The sequence below is a fragment of the Brachyhypopomus gauderio genome, unplaced genomic scaffold (genome assembly GCF_052324685.1).
Source record: "Brachyhypopomus gauderio isolate BG-103 unplaced genomic scaffold, BGAUD_0.2 sc65, whole genome shotgun sequence".
In the NCBI taxonomy this organism is placed as follows: Eukaryota; Metazoa; Chordata; class Actinopteri; order Gymnotiformes; family Hypopomidae; genus Brachyhypopomus; species Brachyhypopomus gauderio.
This window is the reverse complement of record NW_027506886.1, coordinates 371054-395380: the sequence shown is the minus strand read 5'-3', so window position 1 is coordinate 395380 and position 24327 is coordinate 371054. Positions and strand designations below refer to the sequence as shown.

At 44.5% G+C, this 24327-nt stretch overlaps 1 protein-coding gene and 1 long non-coding RNA gene across 9 annotated transcripts in view; one reads left to right on the top strand and one right to left on the bottom strand.

Moving 5' to 3' along the window:
- Positions 1-123: 123 nt before the first annotated feature.
- Positions 124-16445, bottom strand: adrb3a (adrenoceptor beta 3a). Its single transcript, XM_076989081.1, has 2 exons — positions 15103-16445; positions 124-272 (listed from the first exon to the last, which is right to left on the bottom strand). The coding sequence occupies exons 1-2, from the start codon at positions 16443-16445 to the stop codon at positions 245-247; spliced, it is 1371 nt and encodes a 456-aa protein (XP_076845196.1). The 3' UTR covers positions 124-244.
- Positions 16446-16868: 423 nt separating this feature from the next.
- Positions 16869-24327, top strand: part of LOC143490375 (uncharacterized) — a 63898-nt gene continuing 56439 nt past the window's right edge. For 3 of the 8 annotated variants that reach the window (XR_013124946.1, XR_013124952.1, XR_013124945.1), the window contains exons 1-3: positions 17093-17316; positions 18254-18315; positions 18583-18652. This is a non-coding gene — a long non-coding RNA (uncharacterized LOC143490375). Of the gene's footprint in view, positions 17010-17092; positions 17317-18253; positions 18316-18569; positions 18653-24327 lie in introns of those variants that run through there. The other 5 variants (XR_013124951.1, XR_013124950.1, XR_013124947.1 and 2 more) reach the window with 5 other exon arrangements.

The following is a 24327-nucleotide window of genomic DNA, read 5'->3' as shown; positions in this document are numbered from 1 at the left end:
CTGCTCCTGGAGGTCCGCGAGGCTTCTTTGTGCATGCCACCATATGATTCGCTTTTCCCGTTTTGTTTATCTTGCTTGTTTTTGTTTATTTCATCATAGTGAGGACAACCCCCGCCCACCCCCACCCACCCCCACCCCATTGTGGTGTTGCATGTGGCGTGATGGTCCTCTGACCACTGGAAGGTTCGCTGTTCTTGGCTGAAATGAGTCCTTTTTCTCTGCTGTGCAGGCAAGCAAAGGAGTCTTAGTCATCCGGCTCCTGTAGAGTAGAACTAGGGAAAGAAGAAACAAGACCCGTGAGAAGCTTTGCCAAATCTCCTAATATTCTCTGATTATTTCTAATATGTGTCTTGAGCTTGGAAATGTTTCAAGTGTTCCTGGCGTTTGGACCCTTCATGAATTCACAAAACGATTCACGTACAAATGGACAATTCGTACACAGCACGCAAGCTGACGTTCTGGTGCTGCTGTTTATTAAGACATCTGCAACCCTTTTAAGTTTAAATAGGAAAGCTGCATGTCATCCCTAATATTCCTGAGGTTTTATAGTCTCTGCATTCATGACCCTTGGCCTCACAGAAATTTGATACTTCATTATCATGCATTAAACTCATTTTTGACAATTTTAATAACAAATTTAATAACAAACCTTTTGATTTAGTACAATGTAAAGGTTAGTACTAGGTTTGTAGTTAGGAGCAGTTATTAGATACATTCTGGATTCATGGAACCAGTTTGACTATGAATCATAATGTGGTCAATAATGTGGGACTAGATATAAATATTTTCTCCTTCCCAATTTAAGTCTCTCAGCCTAAATTGATATGACTGAACCTCTCTCCCTCTCTCTCTCTCTCTCTCTCTCTCTCTCTCACACACACACACACACACACACACACACACACAAACACACATGCCCACGTGCGCGCGCACACACACACAAATTGTCCTGTGTCAGAAAATATAAAACCCATGCGCTCATGGCTTAAGCATCCATACGTTTAAGGCCAATTTTCTCATCAAGATGTTGGCTGGCTCGTTGCTCTTGGCACGCCGGTATAGTGAGAGATGACTTGGATATACCAGAACAAGGGGAGACGCACACGTGGCACTTTGCAGGGCCGCACTTCATCCAGCTGTAGATCTGTTAGTGCGTTAAGAGTCACCTAACTCCTTTATTACTTCTGCCCCTGCGTTTGTAGCTGTCACAGTGTGTGACGGATCATTTTCGTTGGTATTTTTATAAATGAAAATGATGTGATTTTGTGGCTCAGAACGATCCACCCCCTGACAGACAAAGACAAATGCAAATGATATTGTTTTCTTTGCCTGAGAAAAAGCTGGTGGCACAAATATAAACTGTCAGCACTGTCGTCCTGAGAGAACGTCCCATCCCCCCATCTTTTCCTCATCGTATCCTGTCGCTCATCTTTCGCTCTCCCTCACACTCCCTCACGCTATCCCCGCCCCTGTGCCCCCCCCTCCCACCCCACCCACCCAAACATCTCCTTCACTTCTCCCACTGTCGCTCCAAATGCCCAGGATTCCGATCCTATCTCAGATATTGTACATGTCTCCACAGGAACATATAAACAGTGCCCAGCGTTTATGTCCTGTCTGAGGAAAACCAAAAAAATTGTGAGGGGTTGGGGGGGGGGGGGGGGAGTAGGAGACAAGCTGAGAAATGTTCTGAGAGAGGCCTGTCCGTAGATGCAGCCCCAGGACCATAACAGGGGCGGACCAGGTCAAGAGTGACATCATTTAAAGACTTTAGTCTTTTTTTTCGCCGACGTTGTGTCTCCCTCTTTGGGTTTGCCCAGTATTAGGAGGTTCAGATAAGGAGGGTGGCGTCAGACAGATCAGTGAATGTGAGTGTTCCTGATGCATTTCTGCATTTACTTCACTGTGCAGAGCTTTCGTTTACGCCAACTGTGGAGACCAATGGAGAGCAACATTTGTGCAGCAGTACAGCCCAAATTGACCCCATCTCAGTAGCTAAGCATATGTAAATAGTTATACAAATAACCAAAAATCACGACCCCTCCTGTGAGAGACAGCACCCTTCAATCAAAGATGATATTTCTGATCCGCCGTCTAATTTGTCAACAGCCAACATCTTGTTTAAGCCATCGCTTTTATACATATATAGCAAAAGCAAATGTAATTTTGTCTTTTTCTTATGTAATCGTCTACAAAATTTGTTGCATCATAATTTATACGAAACAATATGTCAGCTAGGCTTTGACTGTAATTCACTAGCTGGACAGCCCCTTATTTCAAGTGGCTAAATACACTGTCTGTGTTCTGAGTCCCTGCTACTGCTCTACTTTGAGCAATAACCTTGCCTGTGTTGGAGAGCTACACTGCAAAATACATAGATTAATTCATCATCTTGAATGCTGTGTATTTTGTTAAAAACGGCTTGTCCTTAGTGAAAGTAAATGGTTTGGTCAGCAATTTCGTTTTTCAGTTTACTCTACAAATACCGGTCTGTGTTCTGCTGCTGTTTTTGGTAAAAATGGTCCAGTCAGACGTCAGGTCTAAAAAATTGTTGATTTCAATGATTGATGGTTTGAAAATATTTTTAATCAAGTCTCTACTGCTGTGGACAAAAAGGTACCCTGGCTGGAACATGCAAGTCGTTTCTTCACATTAGCCTCCTGCTAACTCAATTCGAGTTCACCCCCGTCTCAGGTCTGCCGTGACTGGACTGGTGACTGGACTGGTTTTCATACAAGCTATTCATTACAGGAGGAAGGCCTGGAGGTAACCTGACGCCACAGCATTTAATGGCCCCGTTATGAGTTATGACTTTTGAAACATGGAAGTGCTTCACAAGTGCCATTACTATGGGGTTTTCACCGACATTTACAGGGAACAGTATTTGTCTGATTTTGCCGCCCTGTCTGTGTCACTGCATATGTTTGTCTTTAATCTTTCCCCATCACAAATCGCCTGCAACCGAAACGCGGTAACTTTGTTTTTCGCTGCCACCATAGCTGGCCAAGTGTTTACCTCCACTCGCCTCAGTATTTTATCAGATTAAAACAACGCTGTAAAGGTTAAGCAATTAGAGTTTCATTCATGTCTGTTCACCCGGTTGGCTTCAGAGCCCGCTGTATCCTGTGGTCCCTCATCACCCCTGTGCAGACATCACCGACAACCACTGACAACCTGACATGGCCATTTTTGCCCTCTCCTTTGGACAGAAATATATCTGTCTCGGCAACTGTTAGCCAGCTCATTAGCCAGCTAGTGGCAAGACACTTTGGAAGGCAATAAGGCAAGATTAATCATCCAGAGAAATAACTCACAGGATTACTATAATATGGCTTACATAAGATATCTACATGTAGCTATACAAATATTATACATTTTTATTAACACTTTTCACCAGTTCATCATGTTAACTGTGAGTTTCCCATTACATGTAATGTAATATAATATAATATTTTAGTCTCGGAAGTTTGGTCAGAGAGAGGAGGGAAGATTGCCTTGTGAACGCTTTCATATGGCGTCGTAGAACCGCTCTCGGCGAGGACGCTCCCGCACCGAATCGCGGATCACTGTGGCGCCTCGATTTGCGGCTAGAATTTGCCATCTGGCCTTGAATTATACATCTCTCCTTGGGAAGCGGATGCCGGAGCCTTTCGGGATGCCAATAGGGTGCCCTCCTGCTCTCGTTGCTGCGTTTGTGCGGTTCTCTGCCCCGGGCTCCAATAAGCTGCCTGAGCCCCCTGATTGGCTGCAGATCTCGGTGTGAATGGGGTCTTGTCTCTGAGGTCTAAGAAAAGGGGTAGCGCTAAAAATAGGGCCCCGCCGGCCAGGAGAGAATTAGCTGTAAGCTCCGCCTCTCTACCTGTCCCCGTCTCTTCGCGCTTTGCTGTTCTTGTTCACTCCCTTAGCTACACACTCACATGCACTGCCTGTGTGTTTGCATTTTTTTAGGTGGGGGGAAGGGGAGGGGGGGGGGGGTCACAGTAGACTGCATTCAATGCGTCTCATCTGAACAGCTGGTTTTGCAGGCAGATTGAAACGCAGCCCGACAAACATCCCAGAAATGTCTGCACCTAAAGGTTCACGAGCAGTAACACTGCCCCGCGGTCACTCCTGCATGTGGGCTAACGAATCTGGTCCGCCCCTCTGAGGTTCAGTGGTTTGCCAAGCCTGGTCTTCTCTCACCCCCCAGCATGTGTTTCCAGTACAACACTTGTCAGCCACTGGAGCTGATGGGAATGTGAAGTTGCCATTGCGGTAGATTGATGGCACGCAGGGGCCCAGTGCGATTCGAGACACCTTCTGTAGCATTCGCGTGCTCCATGCTAGGCCTGTGGGAGTCCTGTTTGATGTTTTGTACCGTGGTGTTTGGCTGTCCCCTTGTTGATGTAATCTACGCCCCTTTCACCCATAACATCACATGCTCTTTTCAGAAACAAATAGGTCCTGTTGGGTATTAGTGCGGTCCACTGTGTTTCGTTTCATGTTTGGTGGAAGCTGTGAGTTCCATCTCGTTAGGAGATCGCCCTCACAGCGAGAAAGGTTCATGTCATGTACAGTGCCATTGTTGCCCAGAGAATGTTGGTAGGAGCATTTCAGAGGTCAATGACTTACAAGCAGTGCCCTTGGCTTACTGCATTAGTGCAGTGACCTCTGTTTCATGCCGTGGCTGGGTGGGGCGGTGTGAGTGTGGGGGTGGGGTGTGTGCGGGTGGAGTGTGTGTGTGTGTGTGTGTGTGTTTAGGTGTATCGTAGAAAGGAGCATTCTGTGTTGCCCTGTGGGGAATTCTAGGGTCTCATACCTGTTGTAGCCATAAACATCTACATGCTTCTAATTAACCCTTCACTTTGACATGTATATTAACCCCTAATGTCCTGCTACGTGACCAGTGGGCTGTGTTTAACCCCCACCCGAGTTCTTCACCTGGCACTCAGTGGAGGTCAAAGGCCGCCATCTAAGCCATTCTCCACCTTTTGTCTCTGAGACAAGGAATGCCATGTTGTTTAACGCTGTGGAAAACCTGAGTACGACTACAATTTCAAAATATCCCAGAAAAATATGTGAAAACATGAAAAAGGGACCATGGCCTGAGAATGCGCCTGACTGGCCTGACCTTCCAGTTCTCTCAGAGACTCAGCTTGTGTTTTCTCTGCGCTTGCTGTCAGTAACATCTCCCATCCACGTTTTACACAAGCCGGCTTCGAAATAACCATTAAGTTACCATTAAGACCATTAAGAGTTTGGTTCCGAATTGCAGGCCAACAGCAGATTTCACTCCAGCGTGGACGAAATCATCCAATTTCCAGAAGCACGTGGAGCAATACGGCTTCTCTAAGATATGGTCCCACAGCAGAAGAAGCCTTACTAGACGAACTCTGGTGCCACTGACCCTTCGCTTGTGACTGAAGGGAGACAGTGGCATGTGACAGTCAAGTGCCTGTACTGAGCAGCTGAGTTTGGGCAAATATTTCCACTGTTCAGTTTGTGCCAGACCAAATCCCAGGGTACCTGATTGCTCCATTTATACTGTGCAGCACACTGAAACCAGACACCCCTGACCCCAGCTGTGTTGTGCATATGTCTCTATGTCTTTCTCTGTCTCTCTATCACGCTGCATATGAATATGAAATCTGTGCATGTGATCGTTTGCACATGATGGATGTGGAGCACCAGGCAGTTCCGTGCAGTGATTGCAGACGAGAATGAGGGGGTGATGAGAAAAGGCATGCGGCTCCAGCTCGCCCGCCATTCCCGCCCCATGTGACCCACTACGACGCTGAGTGGCCTGGTGAGGCCGTGGGCCGGGCCTGGCCTGAGAACGGACACTCCTGGACCGAACACGGAGCAGCTGAGGGTGGAGACACATCGAACAGCAGAGGAGGCCCCTAAACGCCCCACGGTTCACCGCCGCCCTCCCCATCTGAGACCCCGCGGGCCGAGAAAGGTCACGGCGGGCAGGAAGGCTCCACGCGGGCCCTCGAGCATGGCAGCAGCGCAGTCTCCTTTGAGACGCGAGCCTCATTTGAGACACGAGCCTCATTTGAGACGCGTGCGAGGCATTTCCAGACGGCGAGCCGTCTATGAGCGCACTGCAAGGTCCAAATCAAAGGGAGAGCAAGTGGAACGGCTGCTTTGCTGTCCATGAAAGCGATACTAGCATGAATCAACAGTGGTGTAATGAGAATGTAAACCAAGGGCGGGTGTTTCCTTTGCAGCCCTGTAGAAGCCATAATCAATCAGGATATTGCCATAGACTCTTTATTCAAAGTCTAAATTTGGGGGGTTTAGGGATTTGGAATTTCTTAGGTATGGTGTTACTGAGGCCTTTAATGATTCATTCTTGAATCCAGATTGTCAAATGAATCTGCATTCTGTATGTCCGCCTGTGGCTTCTGTGTAGTATTTATGGCTCTGAGTCTAATCATCTTATCTGTCTTCAGGCAAGTCTGCAGTAGTTTGTCTGTGCGGTAAGGCTAGCAGGTAGACCTCAGGTAAATTGTCCATACAGCCTTTCTCCCTTTGTGAAAGGATTTGGCAAGAAACATGTGACCTCCCACCTACTGCAGCCCCCCATTCAGAAGAATTTCTCTTTTAGGTTAAAGCCCTGTAAAGTTCTTCAGTTAGCACAGGTCACAACCTGCCACTGTGTCCAATCAGATATACTGCTGCATTACTTTTCTCCAGAAGATGCCAATTAGATTAGGGAGAGATTTTTCAAATTAATTGTAATTTCATGGGCTGGGAAGGGTTTTTTGAGTCAAAAATTGGGTCCCTTTGGGGTTTAAAGGGTCTTCAAACAGCAGGTGAAGAGAGACGTTTATGCTGCAGATGATCCATGATGAGTGGCTCCAAACCTGCCAGTCTGCCCTGTTTGTCTGTGTATACGTGACTGAAGTGGCAGGCATGCCTGTATGTTGATGAGGGTATTGGGCACATACCCAGATCTCTACCTAGGAAAATAAATCTCCTGTTGTCATCATGCGCTGTGCTTTCCAGGCAAGACCCAGCCCTCTGTCTCTTCACCCGAGCAGGCACAGTGTCCGCGCAATTGATTGGATAGTCCATCTTAAACTCTCCTTGCTCCCCTTCCCTCCCGACCCTGTGAATTACAGCCTAACTAAACGAACAGCCAGCAGTTTGACTTCTTCACGTTACTGAACCGGCTGGACAGCAGGTCCCCGTTCCGCTCGTGTAATCCCGGCGCACTGCGTTGCTTTTCTTTGCCCTGAAAGAGTGTCACAGGGTAACGCAAGCTCTGCAGCGTTTGAACCTCTCGTTAAGGGGGGGGGACGGGACACTCTCTCCAGCTCCCCAGCGCTCCCAGAACAGTACTGGGACACTCTCACCACCCACGCCAACCGGTTCCTGTCTGTCCCTGCAGTTTAGCTTTGCACCCGCCTCGTTCTCCCGTTACGCGGCGTAATCGCTACCACAGGCACCGCTGTGGAGTTTCAATCGGCGTATGTCTTTGTTTTTGTTTTTAATGGGTTTTAATGGTTTTATAATGTGTGCTCGCTCGCTCTCTGCCTCTCTCTCCTCCGATTTCCTCCTACAGCTACCGTTATGAGGGCCCTGGGGCCAGCACTGGAGCCAGAGCGAGCGCAAGCCAAGCACACCACGCCGCGTGTGGGGAGATGACTATGAACTCGTGGTGTGAGCCCCATATTTCTTAATGCAGATGGCTGTTGCGTCCCTTGCCAGAGACCCTCTCGACCACGCAGCCTACCAGCCTCACGCTCTCAGTCCTGCAAGTTATCTAGGCCCTCTTCACGTGGCAGTACATCACGTGATGCCTGTTTAAAGACAGGAAGCACACAAGAGTGTGACGTCACGACAGTTCGATGCATTTCCCACTACATGTTCAGCTGCATCTCACATCTGGGTTGTGTTCTGGTCGGCAGCATGGCAGAATGGAGCAAACATCTTGAACTGCGTGGATAAACAGAACCGACACTTGCAGTTATGGCCGGTTCTAGTATGCTCATCCATAGGAAATGCCACATTCCTTTTTTAAGGTTGTTTAAAGTTTTGCACTGAAGTCTTTATTGATTTCATCCTGTATCCTCAGACCTATGTGACTTCCACAAAAATATAAACTCCATGCAACGGTGATGAGAAACTGATTGGAACACGGATAAGGAGTAGTGCCACACGTGACACACGTGAACTGAACAGGTTTTGCCTGCGTGATCTTATAGTGACACAGTGTCTTTTGAAATGATTCTTTTGCACCATACTGAATCAATATCCTGAACTAAAGCATTACCTCATTGCTTATGGTCTTCATCTCTCCTTCACCTCTCTCTCTCTCTCTCTCTCTCCCTCTCCCTCTCTTTCTCTCTCTCTCTCCCTCTCTCCCTACTACTGCACAGGGCATGATGTAACAATCATTGCATGGCATGTGTGTTGATGCACAGCATATGTCCTCATGCACACGTTCACGAGACGCCAGGAAAGATAACATTTCAGGCGTTAGCAGCGCTTTCACCGTTCCGTGCTTCGTCCTCTTTTTCGCGACGCAGAAATACGGATTTTGTAAAATAGTCAAGTTCGACAGCTGTCTAGAGGCCTGGAGAAACACTGTTGCACCGCCCACTGTGATCACACTAAGAACTGTAACACGAGTTAGCATGGAAAACCAAAAGCTTCAATTTGCCTGAAAAGGCCTCGAAATACAAAGCCGCAGCAGAGTGAAAATGGCGAATAAATAGCCACAGAAGCAGCCTGCTGTGCAGGATGATGAGAAATCTGCGTGCTCCACAGGGCATCGCGGGAAGTCTGCGTGTTCCCGCAAAGGTCTACCCTACCGCTCTGTTGTCTCCTAGCCACTTGAATCACACTTGAGCGTCCTCCGTGTTCCATGCCGAGCCCCACGCGCAGACGTGCGGCCATGCGGAGACATCGGTCGACACCAGTAGCTGGTGCGTGTGATGCTATCTGCTCTGTATGGAAACATGGCCCACCACAGCAACAACAAATGAAAGCCAGCCAGAGAAGATAAGGGTCGGTTCTGGCCTCTTGTCAACCTCAGACTCTTGAAAGTGATCGACAATGTGTTTGTCATGTCAGGCCCCTGGAAAGCAAGCATGCAGGTGTCCGTATAATAACATGATGACCCTATTCGCTAACATGTCACAAATGTTAGAAAAGGTGTCGACAGTCTGACGCCGTAGTCAAACAAAGCACAGAAATATGAATGCTTGTGTCACTTACAGCCACTGGTTCCTGATTAGCTGCTGTAGCTGCTGTAGTCTTATGACATAATTAAGTCCTAACATAAGATAACATAAGTTTTTATAGCCGCTCTTATAAAACAGACCACCTGTGGACCACTTCATAGTCATTGTTATACTGTGGAATAATACTGAGAGAGTTAAAATGCTTCATTATGAATAATTCTGATATGAATGCATGCTCTGTCTGCGCATTGCGTAGATTAACTTGATTACATTCCCACCAGAGGGCCTCTGAACTGTCTAACACACAGGCTGTTTTTCGTGTGAAGGCGAAAATAGTTTGTGTTCGCCCAATCATCAGCAGGGAAATAACTGGACATCTTCCAGCAAAAACAGTCCTTTCAGTTCAATATGTAAATGAGGTGGAAGAATGTAACGTATTTACAAGAATGTACGCTATGTAAGACTGCCCATATAAACTACAAAGCAATGTGTCCGTAAAAAGAAGCAGACTGCCTCTGCGCACTCTTCCTAGAGTCTTTTTGTTTAGTCTATTTTTATTTATAAGTAAAATTGCAAAAACGCGAACAAATGAACCATAAACCTGTCCCTTGTAAATAAGCATGATGCCTAAGCCAATCACTAACCCTCATTCAGGTTCTGAAAGCACATTTTTATTAGCAGTCCGGTTTGGCGAGCGAGAGGGGGGCAGGGGTGTGTGTGTGTGTGTGTGTGTGTGTGTGTAGCCAGCTCTTCCTGTGTTATGTTGCGGAGTCTGGTCGGCCAAGGCATGTTAATTCTGGACAGGAAAGGTTTCAACGGAAAAATCTCTGAACTAAAGCTGCGCTGTGTAAACTGCGTTAAACCACACTGCTTTAATTATAAATAAGTTAGTTTTTTCTTCAATGTATGTAAATGTAGCAGGGTTTTATGTATGATTAATCGTGTTGCTCTCATTATAAGTATGTAGTAATTCAGAGCCTCTCAAACTGAAGCAGTTGTGTTTGCTTGATCACGTTACCTTGTCCCTTTACCGGGGTTAGCTTAGCCTGCTCTGTTTACGTGGTAAACAGCTTCTCGGGAGAAGCGGATGTGGTGCTGCGCTGTGATAAAGTTTATCAGCTGTCGGGAGGGCACCCACAAACTCAAAAACACCACCGAGACCACCGTGTACACGACACTCCAGACCCCAACATCTTAGGAGTTAGTCATAAATGCTCATCAGTTGATTTTTCCATAAAGCACTATTAGAAAATATTGAGGCGTACTGTGTATTTGCAACATGTGTAAAAATTACTAGTCATACACAGGCTTGTCCAACTGGTACAATCAGTCCTTTTCTTCAAGTTGGCAATTTTACTCCCCAAAATGCTTCTTTTTCAGGTCTGCATTCAAGATAATCATTCATCCTCCTCCGGGCACATAAACAGCCTTTAGAAAATGCTCTTCCATTTATTGTTAATCAGAACACTGCTGAGACTATTATGAATGACGCACGCAGAGCTTTAGACCATCTATAAGAGAGAGGCGCAGTAATCGCTATTGTTTATTTTATTTATTTGTTTTTGCCAGTACCTCAAACCTCAATGTTAAAACTAGCCCGTCAGGAACCCAGAACCATAAACCGCTTTGTCTTCACGTTGCACAGGCAGAGACCCGTTAGGAAACGGTCAGTGCGCCACTTAGGCTAGCAAAAGGCCCTCGACGTGACCCCGACCCACTTGATTATGAGCGGCACATAGGCCTTTCATCTATTTGATTAGGCACACACCCAGTACAGCCACCCAACGCCAAACCCGTTAATACGATGGATGTTGGGTCAGTGCCGCGGCAAACGGGCTTTTAGCGTGCTTTAAATGAAAGCTCTCGGACAGCTCTCAGCTGTGAGTGGATTAGACCCTGCGCGCTCACACCCGATGGGGCCTGTGGGTTTCGCGCACTGTAACATTATGGAATAATATGATTCATTTGTCAAAAACGAGGAGAACTTGACAGCAGTAAGACCACCTTCCACAGGCCTTTTTTATCCATGCTGTTCCTTTCTTCCTGTTTCTTTCTTTCTCTCCTTTTTTTGTTGTCATTGAAACTATACCTGACTGCAACTGTGGCATCACTGTGGTAAGTAGGCTAAGTCTGCTAAGTTATCTGATAATCTCCTTCCGTTTGAACAAATGATTTTGGCATTTGCTGATATGGAAAAGAAGGTCGAGGTTGTGGATCTCAGAAGCTTGCTGACATATCAGCCTCAGATAAACTGCTATTGAATTGCTATTGCAAAGATCAGGTTAGAAAAACCTATTTAAAAATACTAAGAGCTATAATAATTAACTCTTGTTGAGAAAAAGATGTTAAAAATACTGGCAAGACATCATGATAAAGTTAACAAATGTTTAAAGGTCATAGTTCATAGCTTGGCTTGTCAGGTCAGTGAGGTGAAATTGTTCATGAGACTTCCCTAAAAATGTTGACTATAAATGTTGGATAACATTTTTGCTGAGATTACCATGTGTTTAACTTTTTCCTTAAGTTTCACAAACTTTATCAAAATGGAGAAAAATTACTTTACTTTCAGAATATTGTCTCAGGTATATCCAATATCCAAAAAGCAACCTCTTAACCTCCAGCCCATGAGTGTGTGTGTGTGTGCATGTGCTCCTGTGTGCACATATGTATATATACATCCTGTGTGTATGTATGTGTGTGTGTGTGTGCGCGTGTGCCTGGACATTGTTTCCGCTTCATTTCAGGTTGCCGATGTCTCCAGGGCCAGTCACCAACCCCTCTAATAACAGCTGTGCTAAAGCCCTGTCTTTGCCAGTCCACATTCTGGAGCCCTTCTGAGAACGACTCTTCCACAGAGCCCTGCTCCACTCTGGAGTCTGAAGCATTGTCATCGTTCCTGAAGGCTGTTGTAGAACTGCACATTTGCCTGAATTCAAACACCTGTGAATAGTCGTGCAGTCTTCCTGTGGACTTTGGGATTTTCTTTTAAATTATTGTCTTTAATCCTTTCATAATACAATTTACACTGTCAGCAGTGACGTGGTGGTAAAGCTAAAAAAATAAACAATAAAGATGTAAAGTACAGTGGGGAAAATAAGTATTTAGTCAGTCACCAATTATGCAAGTTCTCCCACTTAAAAAGATGAGAGAGGCCTGTAATTGACATCATAGGTAGACCTCAACTATGAGAGACAAAATGTGAAAAAAAATTGAGAAAATCATTTTGTCTGACTTTTAAAGAATTTATTTGCAAATAATGGTGGAAAATAAGTATTTGGTCACCTACAAACAAGCAAGATTTCTGGCTGTCACAGACCTGTAACTTCTTTTCTAGGAGGCTCCTCTTTCCCCCACTCATTACCTGTATTAATGGCACCTGTTTGAAGTCATTAACAGTATAAAAGACACCTGCCCACAACCTCAGTCACACTCCAAACTCCACTATGGTGAAGACGAAAGAGCTGTCGGAGGACACCAGAAACCGAATTGTAGGCTGGGAAGACTGAATCTGCAATAGGCAAGCAGCTTGGTGTGAAGAAATCTACTGTGGGAGCAATAATCAGAAAATGGAAGACCTACAAGACCACTACTAATCTCCCTCGATCTGGGGCTCCACGCAAGACCTCAGCCCGTGGGGTCAAAATGATCACAAGAACGGTGAGGAAAAATCCCAGAACCACAAGGGGGGGATCTAGTGAATGACCTGCAGAAAGCTGGGACCAACGTTACAAAGGCTACCATCAGCAACACACTACGACGCCAGGGACTCAGATCTTGCAGTGCCAGACGTGTCCCCCTGCTTAAGCCAGGCACGTCTGAAGTTTGTTAGAGAGCATTTGGATGTTCCAGAAGAGTATTAGGAGAATGTCATATGGTCAGATGAAACCAAAGTAGAACTATTTGGTAAAAACACAACTTGTCATGTTTGGAGGACAGTGAATGCTGAGTTGCATCCAAAGAACACCATACCAACTGTCAAGCATGGGGGTGGCAACATCATGCTTTGGGGCTGTTTCTCTGCAAAGGGACCAGGACGACTGGTCTGTGTACATGAAAGGATGAATGGGGCCATGTATTGTGAGATTTTGGGTGCAAACCTCCTTCCATCAGCAAGGGCAATGAAGATGAAACGTGAGGAGATCTGCATGGAGGAATGGGCCAACATACCAGCAACAGTGTGTGCCAACCTTGTGAAGACTTACAGAAAACGTTTGACCTCTGTCATTGCCAACAGAGGATATACAACAAAGTATTGAGATGAACTTTTGTTATTGACCAAATACTTATTTTCCACCATTATTTGCAAATAAATTCTTTAAAAGTCAGACAAAATGATTTTCTCAATTTTTTTTTTCACATTTTGTCTCTCATAGTTGAGGTCTACCTATGATGTCAATTACCGGCCTCTCTCATCTTTGTAAGTGGGAGAACTCGCACAATTGGTGACTGACTAAATACTTATTTTCCCCATTGTAAATATAACTAAATAAAAAAAAAACTTTGAAAGTAGAGGAAGTGCAAGTAGCAGTGTTGACCTTAATGATGTCTCGCTATGGACATGTACGTCAGCGTCTTTATGATTGATCAGTGTCTTTATGACCGATCAATGTCGTTATGACCGATCAATGTCGTTATGATTGATCAATGTCTTTATGACTAATCAATGTCATTATGATTGATCAGTGTCTTTATGACTGATCAATGTCGTTATGATTGATCAATGTCTTTATGACTGATCAATGTCGTTATGATTGATCAATGTCTTTATGACTGATCAGTGTCGTTATGATTAATCAATGTCTTTATGACTGATCAATGTCATTATGATCGATCAATTTCCATCTCTTTGCCTGCAGGCCTGATCAAATAAGATCTTATGGAATCATTCATATCAGGCATTCTATACATGAGAATCTGAACTTGGAGCTGAGAGTTTCTTAAGAAAGGCTATGAAACAACACCGTCTGGTTAAGCACCTCCTAATTAATAATGATAATGATGATAATAGTAATTGTTGTTGTTATTGCCTACAGTTTTAACAATGAGTCATATCAATGTAATCACATAGCATATAGTTCAAACATGCTGTCATTAGTTGGCCTCTCTTGTGATCTCATGCAATTGAGTAACGGTACGATTTACACAGAGAGTAAAGCTGTTTCATGTTTGCATATCGAACCTCTTGTTTAATCTATTTTTTTAAATAACTGCTGTAATGTTTTATTGGATAGCTTCTCCACCAGGCTGGCCACAGGCACGAGATCCTGCAGGAGTTAATCACTGCACAGAGGCTGCATAGCCTCCGAGGGTAGTGAGTGGCCTCCACAGAAACATGCGTCTCCCACCACACTTGATGTAGTACATGACCATAAACATGGGGGATTATGAATTTAGGGCACTGTGGGCATCTTTTCCCTGAGCAAACTCCTCAAAGTGTTTCCGCATGCTGCTCAAAACCATACCATAACAAGTAGTCATTTCTGTGTGAAGCGCTCCATAAGTTGAGTCACACCGAGGATTCTCAAACAACTCCCCCCTGCCCCCACCCACTTTTCCCACTCACCTCGCTGAGACCTTTCTCCAGAGGACTGTAATTATACCTAGACATATTCCTAGCTTTAGGATATGCTGCATATTTGTTCTGTTAAGGTATGTTTAAAATGTGACAGCTGTCATGTATAGACATCAGGTAAAAACTGAAGATGTCTGAGAATCATATGATTCATCATAGATGAAGTCAAATTCATATGACTTGTTCACCTGTGCTTTTCTGCTGCTATTATCAAAAATCTGTATACTTAATTGCACATCAGCAAAACCAAATAAGCCTGTTGCATGTTTTTGCAGGTGGATTTCTGCTTTGTTTCTGCGTTCACTAGCGCCGATAGAGCGAGGATAACAAAAAAAAAAAACCCATTTCACTCACAATTCTGTCTCCGTTTCGGAGAAGTCGCTGAAGTGCATGCTGCCGTTGGAGTGGGGCGGCCGTGGCGATGGCTCGTCGCTCTTAGAGCTGCTCCGGCTGCTTCCCAGACTGTCGTCCGCATCTGTCCTCGGTACCGGGGCCGCCAAGCAGCGGGACGTCTGGACGGCTCTGGCCGCGCCGGCCTCCGCCGAGCCCGGGAAGCAGGGGCATCGGGACCTGAACTCCTTATATAGGGAGTTCATTTGCCGAGCGTGGAGCCACGGGCAACTCAGGATGCTCTTGAAGGCGGCCCGGAATTCTGGGCTACGGCAGTAGATGATGGGGTTCAGGCCCGAGTTGAAGTAGCCCAGCCAGTTGAGGAAGCGGAAGAGGCCCTTGGGGATGAGATCGCGGCTGAAGACGCTGATGATGTTGGCCACGAAGAAGGGCAGCCAGCAGAGGGTGAAGCAGCCCATGATGATGCCCAGCGTTTTCAGGGCCTTGTGCTCCTTAATGGCGATCAGCCTGGAGGGCCTCCGCCGGGAGCCTTTCCTGCGGGCGGGGAAGGAGGCGCCGGTGTGGCACGTGGCCGGCAGGTTGTTGTTGCCGCAGAAAGGGGGCGCCAGCTGGTCCGGCTCGTACTGGAAGCGCTGGCGGCTCTTGTCTATGAGCTGCACCTGCCTGGAGGCGATGAGGAAGACCTTGGCGTAGATGAAGATCATGATGAGCAGCGGGATGTAGAAGGAAATGACGGAGGAGGTGATGGTGAAGGTCATGTTGGCGATGAAGTCGCAGCAGGTGTCGTCCTCGTTGCAGTCTTTGACGGAGGTGTCGTTCTTGCTGTCGGAGACCCTCCACAGCCCGCTCATGATGGGCAGGAAGGAGGTGAGGGAGGACACCACCCACAGGACGCAGACGATCAGACGCGCCCGCCATTTGTTCAGCAGCACCTTGTGACGGAGGGGCCTCGTGATGGCGATGTAGCGGTCCACGGCGATCGCGCACAGCGTCTCGATGCTGGCCGTCACGCACAGGACGTCCACCGACGTCCATAACGAGCAGCCCGTTTCCCCCAGCAGCCAGTTGTTGGTGACGATGATGGTGCCCCCGAGGGGGACCACGAGCACCCCCATTATGAGATCGGCGCACGCCAGAGACATGATGAAGATGTTGGTCACGGTCTGGAGCTGGGAGGTGCGCGCTATTGCGATGATCACCAGCAGGTTGCCCACGATGATCATGACAATGATGACCACCACTAAGACCAGTAATCCGTGCGTGTACGATTCATGAGACAAGCTGGGATCGGTGTAATTATTCCCCACGGTAACTGGGGAGGGCGCCGTGCTGTGCACATTTTCCATATTTGCAGAAACTCGTCTCTACGCCGGTTAAAAAAGAGCATTCAGACTGAAAGCTGACTCTTAGAGTTTAGACATGGAGGAAGCCCCATACAGCATTACTGGTATGAACTGGTACAGCATTACTGGTATGAACTGGAGCCTTGAAAGTTCCTTGAGAGCGAGCCCAAATTTGTTGTGGGCATAACTGGGATTTGCACTTGCTGCTGCAGTATCTCCAAACCTCGTAAAACACCATTAGTGGTTCCCTTTTATATCGCCGTCATTCAGTCCAAAAAACTCCTCTAAAACCTTGTACCATGACAGTTTCCTACAACTACTGGCACTGAGCGAAAGTATCCACGCTTCGGATGTCTTGCAGAGCTGCAGAAAAGGTGCTGATGTATTAGTTTACTTTGGCTTAAATTAAGTCCATGGGAGACAGCAGAGGAAGAAGAAGAAGAAGAAAAAAAAAAAAAACAACAACTTTTTTTAAGGTCTTCAGCTGTGGAGAAAGTGCAGATGAGCAGTGCCCTCCTGCAGCTGTGCTGTGTTCAAGAGGGCCAGCGCCGCGCTCCGTGGAATACAGTGAGTGAGCCTCCACAGCCTGCGCTCAAAGTGCAGTGACACCCTTGCTACGAGCGCACGAGTGAACCGTGCCACTCGCCTTCTCTCTCTCTCTCTCTCTCTTATCCCCTCCCACTCTCTCTCTCCCTCCCACTTCAGTGTCTCTCACGCTCTCTCTCTCTCTCTCTCCTCTTTCAGTGGAAGTAGCGTACAGCATGCTTTGCCAGGGGGTGTGTGTGTGTTGTGTGTGTGTGTGTGGGGGGGGTGTTTAGGGGCGAGTAACGCTGTGGACGAACGTGTATTATTTTCACGGCTCAAATACACACAGGTACAGTGACCAGCACCTGGCATGTTTATTTTACTGTTATTATACAATATAAACAAAGCATAATTTTCTCCACTAACTCAATATTTTTAAGAGAGCTTTTTAAAGGTGCTTTAAATAATTTGAATGAACAGATATATAATATAATATAAAATAATCAGTTGCCTTCCTCAAAAACGTCAGTGGAAGATAAAATTATCTTGTAAACTGCACATTTAATAAAAAGCCAGATTAGTTTAACACTGTATACACACGAAGAGCTTTTGGCTTCTAAGACATCTTATTCTTTTGGTTCTTTTTCTGGATATATCAGAGATGATTTCTGGATTATCCCATGACTGGACTGGTCTGTCCCCTGATAAGGACACAGCTGTCTGCTGATAAAACTCCTGATAGTCATTTAGTTAGTAGTGCACTTTATGTAACTGCTTATAAAGAAAACCCAGTCACCCACTGTCAATAGGATCAATTTGACAGCAGTGTCTTGTTCAAGGAAGCACATGTTGATAATAACACACACACTGGCTGTCAGAGGTTTCGACACACCTACTCTTTGTTTAATTGGACTATTTCCTGGATTCGCCAGAGTGGCCTCCCTGTACTTTGATGACACACTCTTGGCGGTCTCTTAACGAGGCATCTTGGATCAAATATTCCCTCGGTCTTGATATCGGGAGCACTTGTGTGTGTGTGTGTGTGTGTGTGTGTGTGTGTGTGTGTGTGTGTGTGTGTGTGTGTGTGTGTGTGTGTGTTTGGTGGGGAGGGAGGGGGTTATGGGGGGTGATGAACAATCTAAATTAAAACTATTTTCGGTGGGGCATTTCAATTCTTTTGATTTTTAATATTTTATTCATTTTTTAAATTTTGCATTTATTATTTTGTAAATCAGTTCATATATAGGCTATCAACGTTCTCTGTTTATATTGTCTGTTTGTCTTAGTGACTAAGCACATGACCCACGAGACTGAGATGTTTTAACCATGAAAACATTCCTTCAGACAGGTGTGTCTAAACTTTTGACTGGTACTGTATGTACCCAAATTACAACAATATAACTGAAATATGTTTATCTGCACCCTCATCATATCCAACAATGCTCCACTGCAGACTGGAAATCTAAATTAAAGACCTTTTTCAAAGGCATTTTCTAGTTCTCGTATTTACGGGCGTAGACTTGCATAATGTGACGTTGTGTGTTTACTCAGTGTCTTTTTACATCAGCTTTGTTCAGATGTTTTGTTCTGTTCATTAATCAGTTGTGCTGTGCAGATACGACGTACGATACGGATTACAGTGGCAGCCCTGATGTTGAGCGGCTTCACAACCACATTCCTCTTTGGTAAGTGTCGCCCGTACCGAAAACAATACAGAGCCAGTTCTGTCTCTGCCCTTCGCTCAGAGGACTAAAAATAATAGATACTTATCTGACCTGCAACTCACGCCAGCAACCAGGAAGAACAATCAAGGCGAAACTATGGCATACCATTGGTCCGCCCACCCCTCTGGGTTCACTCTCTAGGAGTGTTGTCATCGTCTATTTCCTTCCTTTCTGACTTACCAACTCTCTCTCTCTTTCTCACACACATACATACACACACACACACTCACTCACTCACACACAGTTGTCACTGTTGTATACCACTGGAGACTCTGGTCCCCTCTGTTGTCATAGGGTGTGGGGGCTGGAACTGAACCGCTGTGAGTTTAACAGGCCAGAGAAGGTTGTTGCAACAGGGCTGAACCACAAATCCATGTCCTGATGAAATCTGGTTTATGGGGGTAGGCAGTAGTGGCTGTTTGGGTACATGATGGTGGGTGGCGGTGAACTCTTCTGAACTTGGCTAAAAAGAGAGTTTGTGCAAACGTGAACTGAGATGTCCGTCAGGCCGAGATTTCCTATGCCCTGGTGATGGAATAATTACGAACTGTGATCTAATGTGCCCGGCACTGATGAAGGAAGGATTTTACGTAGTCGGTATGGGGTGTTACATCACAGTAATAACCACATTTACGCAAAAGACAGCTCGGAAGTAGTTTAGCTCTTCAGGATGCTAATAAATATAAGCTCTAAGCTGTTTTGATGCTTAAAATCCTTATGCAACAACGAAGAGTGTACTTTTAGATAAACACAGTCACATAGATAAATGCAGACTTATGGACTTAGGAGTTATCAGTTGTTACCTTATTTTGACATTTGGAATAGATTTTACCACTGCTAGCAAATTATGCTGTGAACTTTGTTATGCCATATTAATGTGCAAGTATTAATGCGGTCCTTGATAAAAGAGTTTGTAAGAATGGTAACAATCGGTACTGTCTCTTATGCAAACCAGAAAGCAACAAAATAAACTAAAAGTGGCATTTGTGGAGGGCAATTCATTTGTTGACCTAATAGCTGTACAATAAATTGGATATTGGGCAGTGAACACTTCTCTAGTTGTGAGAGTTGTAGCTCCGCCTCCACGGTCTGTTTTGCAACAGCGTGTACATTACATCACCTCTTACTTATGCGCATGGTGTGGACCTCTGAGCAAAGAGTGCACTGCACCCAGATCTGACTGTGTACAAAGAGATGATGAGTTCAAATCTCTCTCTCTCTCTCTCTCTCTCTCTCTCTCTCTCTCTCTGTCTCTCTTTTGTTCTCTGTCCTTGCATATTTTCTTCTGAATGTGGATATGCATATCATCAATTTCTAGTTCATTAATACAGATTCTCTTCATCATGCCTAAATACTTTCATTATTTTCATGTAAAAAAATGTTTCTTGTTTTGAATCAATCCCTGTCCCATTTATCAATAAACTTTCCTGAATTTTATATAAATCCTGCTAGAGATCATATAAATTTCAGCTCTTTCTCACACAAACAGCGTTGGGAGATGTTCTGCAGAAAAATCCTGCTCCTCCTGCCCAGTAAATAAGGCCCAGTACTCCCAGTTCCCTCTACTGGGATCTCAGGATGCAGGGTGAGATTGAAACATCAAAGCAGTTTCAGAAGCTGGAACCTCTATGCGAGGCTGAGGCTTCATCCAGGTTATATTTCATATTTGAGAAATTTTTGGCTCCCTGTTTTGTTGTTTGCATGAACCAATGTGAACAACATGTAACAGATATTTCCTTTTATTTTTGCTTTAACTAATTGAAGATGGCTGGACACTATCCAGTGGTCGGCAACAGGTAACAGATATTTTTAGCAGTGGTGATGCTGACCAGATGCTCTAGTAGTGAGCAATTCGTCTTTTGCTGCATTATAAGGGAATTTTGGTTCACTGCCTGTTCAGGCATCACAGACCATGTGGGTCAGTATTTAAATCACTGGAAAACTTTTTTTTCTATTTACTCGGATGAGTTTTCTATAAGTATCTATTGAAAAGGAATTCTACTCAGTTCCTTTTCAGTTTCAGTAGGGTGCATTCAAATGAACTCATGCAAAATTTTGATCCATTTCTGTCTTATTTTACATGTTGTAAAGAAGTTGTGTTACTGGTTTCAGATACAACAAAATCTCATTTTCAATATTTCTAAAGGTCTGATTAGTACATTACTTGGTAACCTGGACAGTGGATTGTGTCATTATTAAAAAAACATCTGAACTTGTCATGACTAATTGGCCTGAGCACCAAAACCTGACAATGTTTTTTCTCTCTCTCTCATTTCAATAAAATAACCTGCCTTCCTTTGTATGGAAGGCACTAACATTTCTCAGAAATATCACAGAATCCTGAAATCTGGTGACATTTACATTAATAAAATAAATGACATAAATGTTTACCATTTACATTAATAAAATAAATGACACCATGCTTATTAAAAATATTAAGTAGTGGGCTTTTATACAAAAATGCCTTTAAACCTGACACAGCTAGCTTGGATCTGCTAATTTGTGCACTGCTCAAAGCATACAAATGATAAAATCATATCAAGGGCAACATTACACAGTAATGCAAATTTAACTGGATGGATCAAGGAAATGTTTTTATTTACATTTTGTTTGTTTTGTCTGTGGAATAGATGTGTCATCATAGCTATAATGCATCTTCACAACTTGCCTGCGCAGTAAACTGTGATGTTGTGTGAAACAGGGCTGTGAATCAGGAAATGTTTATGTCACAACACATGGCTTCCTGTCCGTCTTTGGGTATTCTTTTCATGAAAGAATTGTAATAATTTTTTAATGCACATATTTCTATGTATTTATAGCCCACATGTACATAATGTGTGTGTGTGTGTTTTGTGTCTGTGTTATGCATGTTGTTAACGTTACCAGTATACACAGCAGCCGCTAGTATTGGAGTTGACAGGCTTGGCAGGTGGTTATTAGTCTATGCGTGAGATGGTGGCATGGCCTTGGTTGTGGTCCAGAGGCCACGAGAGAAGACTGGCATAGCTGGAGGTGTTGATGGGCATGGGCCCTCGGCGGCCTGGGGGTCGTGGGGGGGGGTGTCTGTCCTGTTAGTCCCAAGCTGGCTCTGTTTCCCAGGCAGACTGTAGGGAGGAACCCTCTTTGTTCGCATGGGAAAGAGTACAGGAATGAGGCCACTGAATTGTGTATGACGGTGCAATGAAAGAAAAGGGATTCAGCTCAACTTGACACTCAAGCAAGGCAACATGGCTGGTTATTATGGCTTGCTGTGATTGGCAATCGTGGGGAACTGTGCAAATGGTGGTTAGTCTACGCTAGACGATCCTACCTGATAAAAATGGTAGGAGCCTACCTCCTCTCCCCATAAGACTCAGGTGTTATTAAAATCACAGTTCATTTGTTAATCCTGCCTTCTTAGTATTTTCCTGATGGGCGGGAGGAAGTCTTTTTGAGAGCCTGTTTTTGAAGCCAGGAAGAAATACACATTGATAAAGGTCAGCGACTTCAGTGTGGCCATTCCCAGCAATGGCCTGTGACCCCCCTAAATGTTTTCAAAACATCACATTAAAGCCCCTCAAAGGTAAGGACATGCTAATTCATACACCGGATTATAAATAACGTCTTTACTGCTTCCCTTCTCTTCTGTTTACTTAAACGCCATTGTGCTTAGAGCAACCTGTTCCTTCCTCTTAGTTCTTTGAACAACACTTGTGCTTCCAACACACACCTGTTGTGCCAGTGGTATGTGTAGCTTTCGCCTTCAGCTAAACCTACTTGGCAGTTGTCATGGGTTGTTTCTCTCGTGCTAATCCATGGGCCATGTTTACCCTGTTCTTTGTTCTTTTCTGACTGTGGTTGAAATTTCACTTCTGGAAATCTACTAAATTTAAAAAGCAAGCAATAATCCAAAGTATACTGACAGAAGTCAAAAGCAAGATAATCCAGGAAGAAGTGAAAACCATTCATGTGTTAAAAACAACAGCAACAATAACAATAAAATAAACAATACAGCAGTAGAAAACAGTGCAACGGTAAACAGTAATCTAAACTCTTTTGATTAATCTGGAAATCATATGCTGATTAAAGGCTAATTCAAACAGGCTGTACGTTGGTGCCTCTTTAATAGATCATCAGAGTCCTCAGATCACTAGAAAAGATGTTCCGAAGCTTGAAGGCCATATTAAGAACAGACTGACCGGCCTCTATGTATTTGGTAGAGAGCATCGCCGGCATATTTCCGTTGGTAGGCATAAGCTCTTCCAGGAACATACAGTATCTATTTCGTTCAGGGAGGTTCAATGTGTCTAGACAAAGGCTGCACTTGAAATGTTGCATTTAAAATCATGTAAAGTCATTCCTAAAAGATTGTATGTTTGAGAGCAGAAACCTTGTCATAAGAGCAAAAGACTGCAAGTAGAATGTTTTAAGTCCTCCATTTGCATGTCCTCAGTGCTGTGTTAGCCATTTGTACATCATTTAATACTATCGGAATGAGATGGAGCTACTGTTTCTTAAATTGTTGTTGAGAAATTATAACCATAACAAAAAGTGAAAATCATATATTTTAAATGAACTTCAAATCAAATGTAGGTGATGTATGTATATATGTCTGTATACCGCTTACATTTGGATTACTTCATCACACATTTCAGGCCAAACTAGCAACTGAACTTGAATATGAATCTTTCTCAGAGTGTGAAGTGAAAGACAATTTTTATAGATGCGACTTGCAAAATTAATTGGATAGATCACTGGAACTCCACTCTGAAGTGTGTTATTTCTGGCTCAAGCAATGTTACATGAGAGATGTTGAATTAGGTCAGCCCCTTATCAGCTCTGTTGTACAGCACAGATGAAATCCAGTTCTAAAGGACCATGAGATAAGATTCTTACATATACCTAGTTCCACTTAGCTCACGCTAGATATATTGGGTGTCTGCTACAGAAATCATCACAACCACAAAATTTTCTGACTCTCGGGAATCTAATTATTGGCTCAACAGAGTTTATCTTAAAACTGATAAATTAATAGGTCCATGTTGACAATGTGAAGAGCTGTGTTGTTCCTCCATGATGGGGCAAACCTCACGCAGTTTTAATTAATTAAAGCAATCCCAAATCTTCGGCTATGAACAACGCTGGAGGATAATACTCTGTGGCTGTTAAAAATGGCTCTCCTTAAAAGAGAAGCTATTCTGTGCAACACATGGAATGACTCAGATGTGCTGATTTATTGTTATTTGAGTAAATTGGTCCGAATGTAATCCGTGGTGGATAGCTCGATCGCAAACATTTGTAGTGGCAGTGACCTTGGCACATTTTCCAGAAAAATAAAGCCGGACAGCTAATCCTGTTTTGGAAAGCCGATCTGCTGATCTGCAACTCCTATAAGGCAATCAAACTTCTTTGTGTGCTAGTATGTACATTTTATGGTTTGACAGTGGCTTTACATCTGTGTGTGTACGTGTGTGTGTAAAGGTAGGCATTTTTGGATTGAAATGTGCATGTGCCATGACATTTGAAATACATAAATGTGCAGACGGGTCATATTTTAATCATTATATACATGAGTTGTCTGAGGTGATTTGAGAGTGGTTCATTCACAAAGTTAAATGTATAACCCTGTATCTATACCAACTTTCAAGGCAAACCTT

What these genes read in the sequence shown, in the direction of transcription:
- adrb3a (XM_076989081.1), bottom strand. Translation starts at nt 16,445, where the DNA reads ATGGAAAATGTGCACAGCACGGCGCCCTCCCCAGTTACCGTGGGGAAT. An exon ending in TCCGAAACGGAGACAGAATT is followed by an intron (nt 273 to 15,102) that starts GTGAGTGAAATG and finishes TTCTTTCCCTAG; the next exon opens with TTCTACTCTACAGGAGCCGG.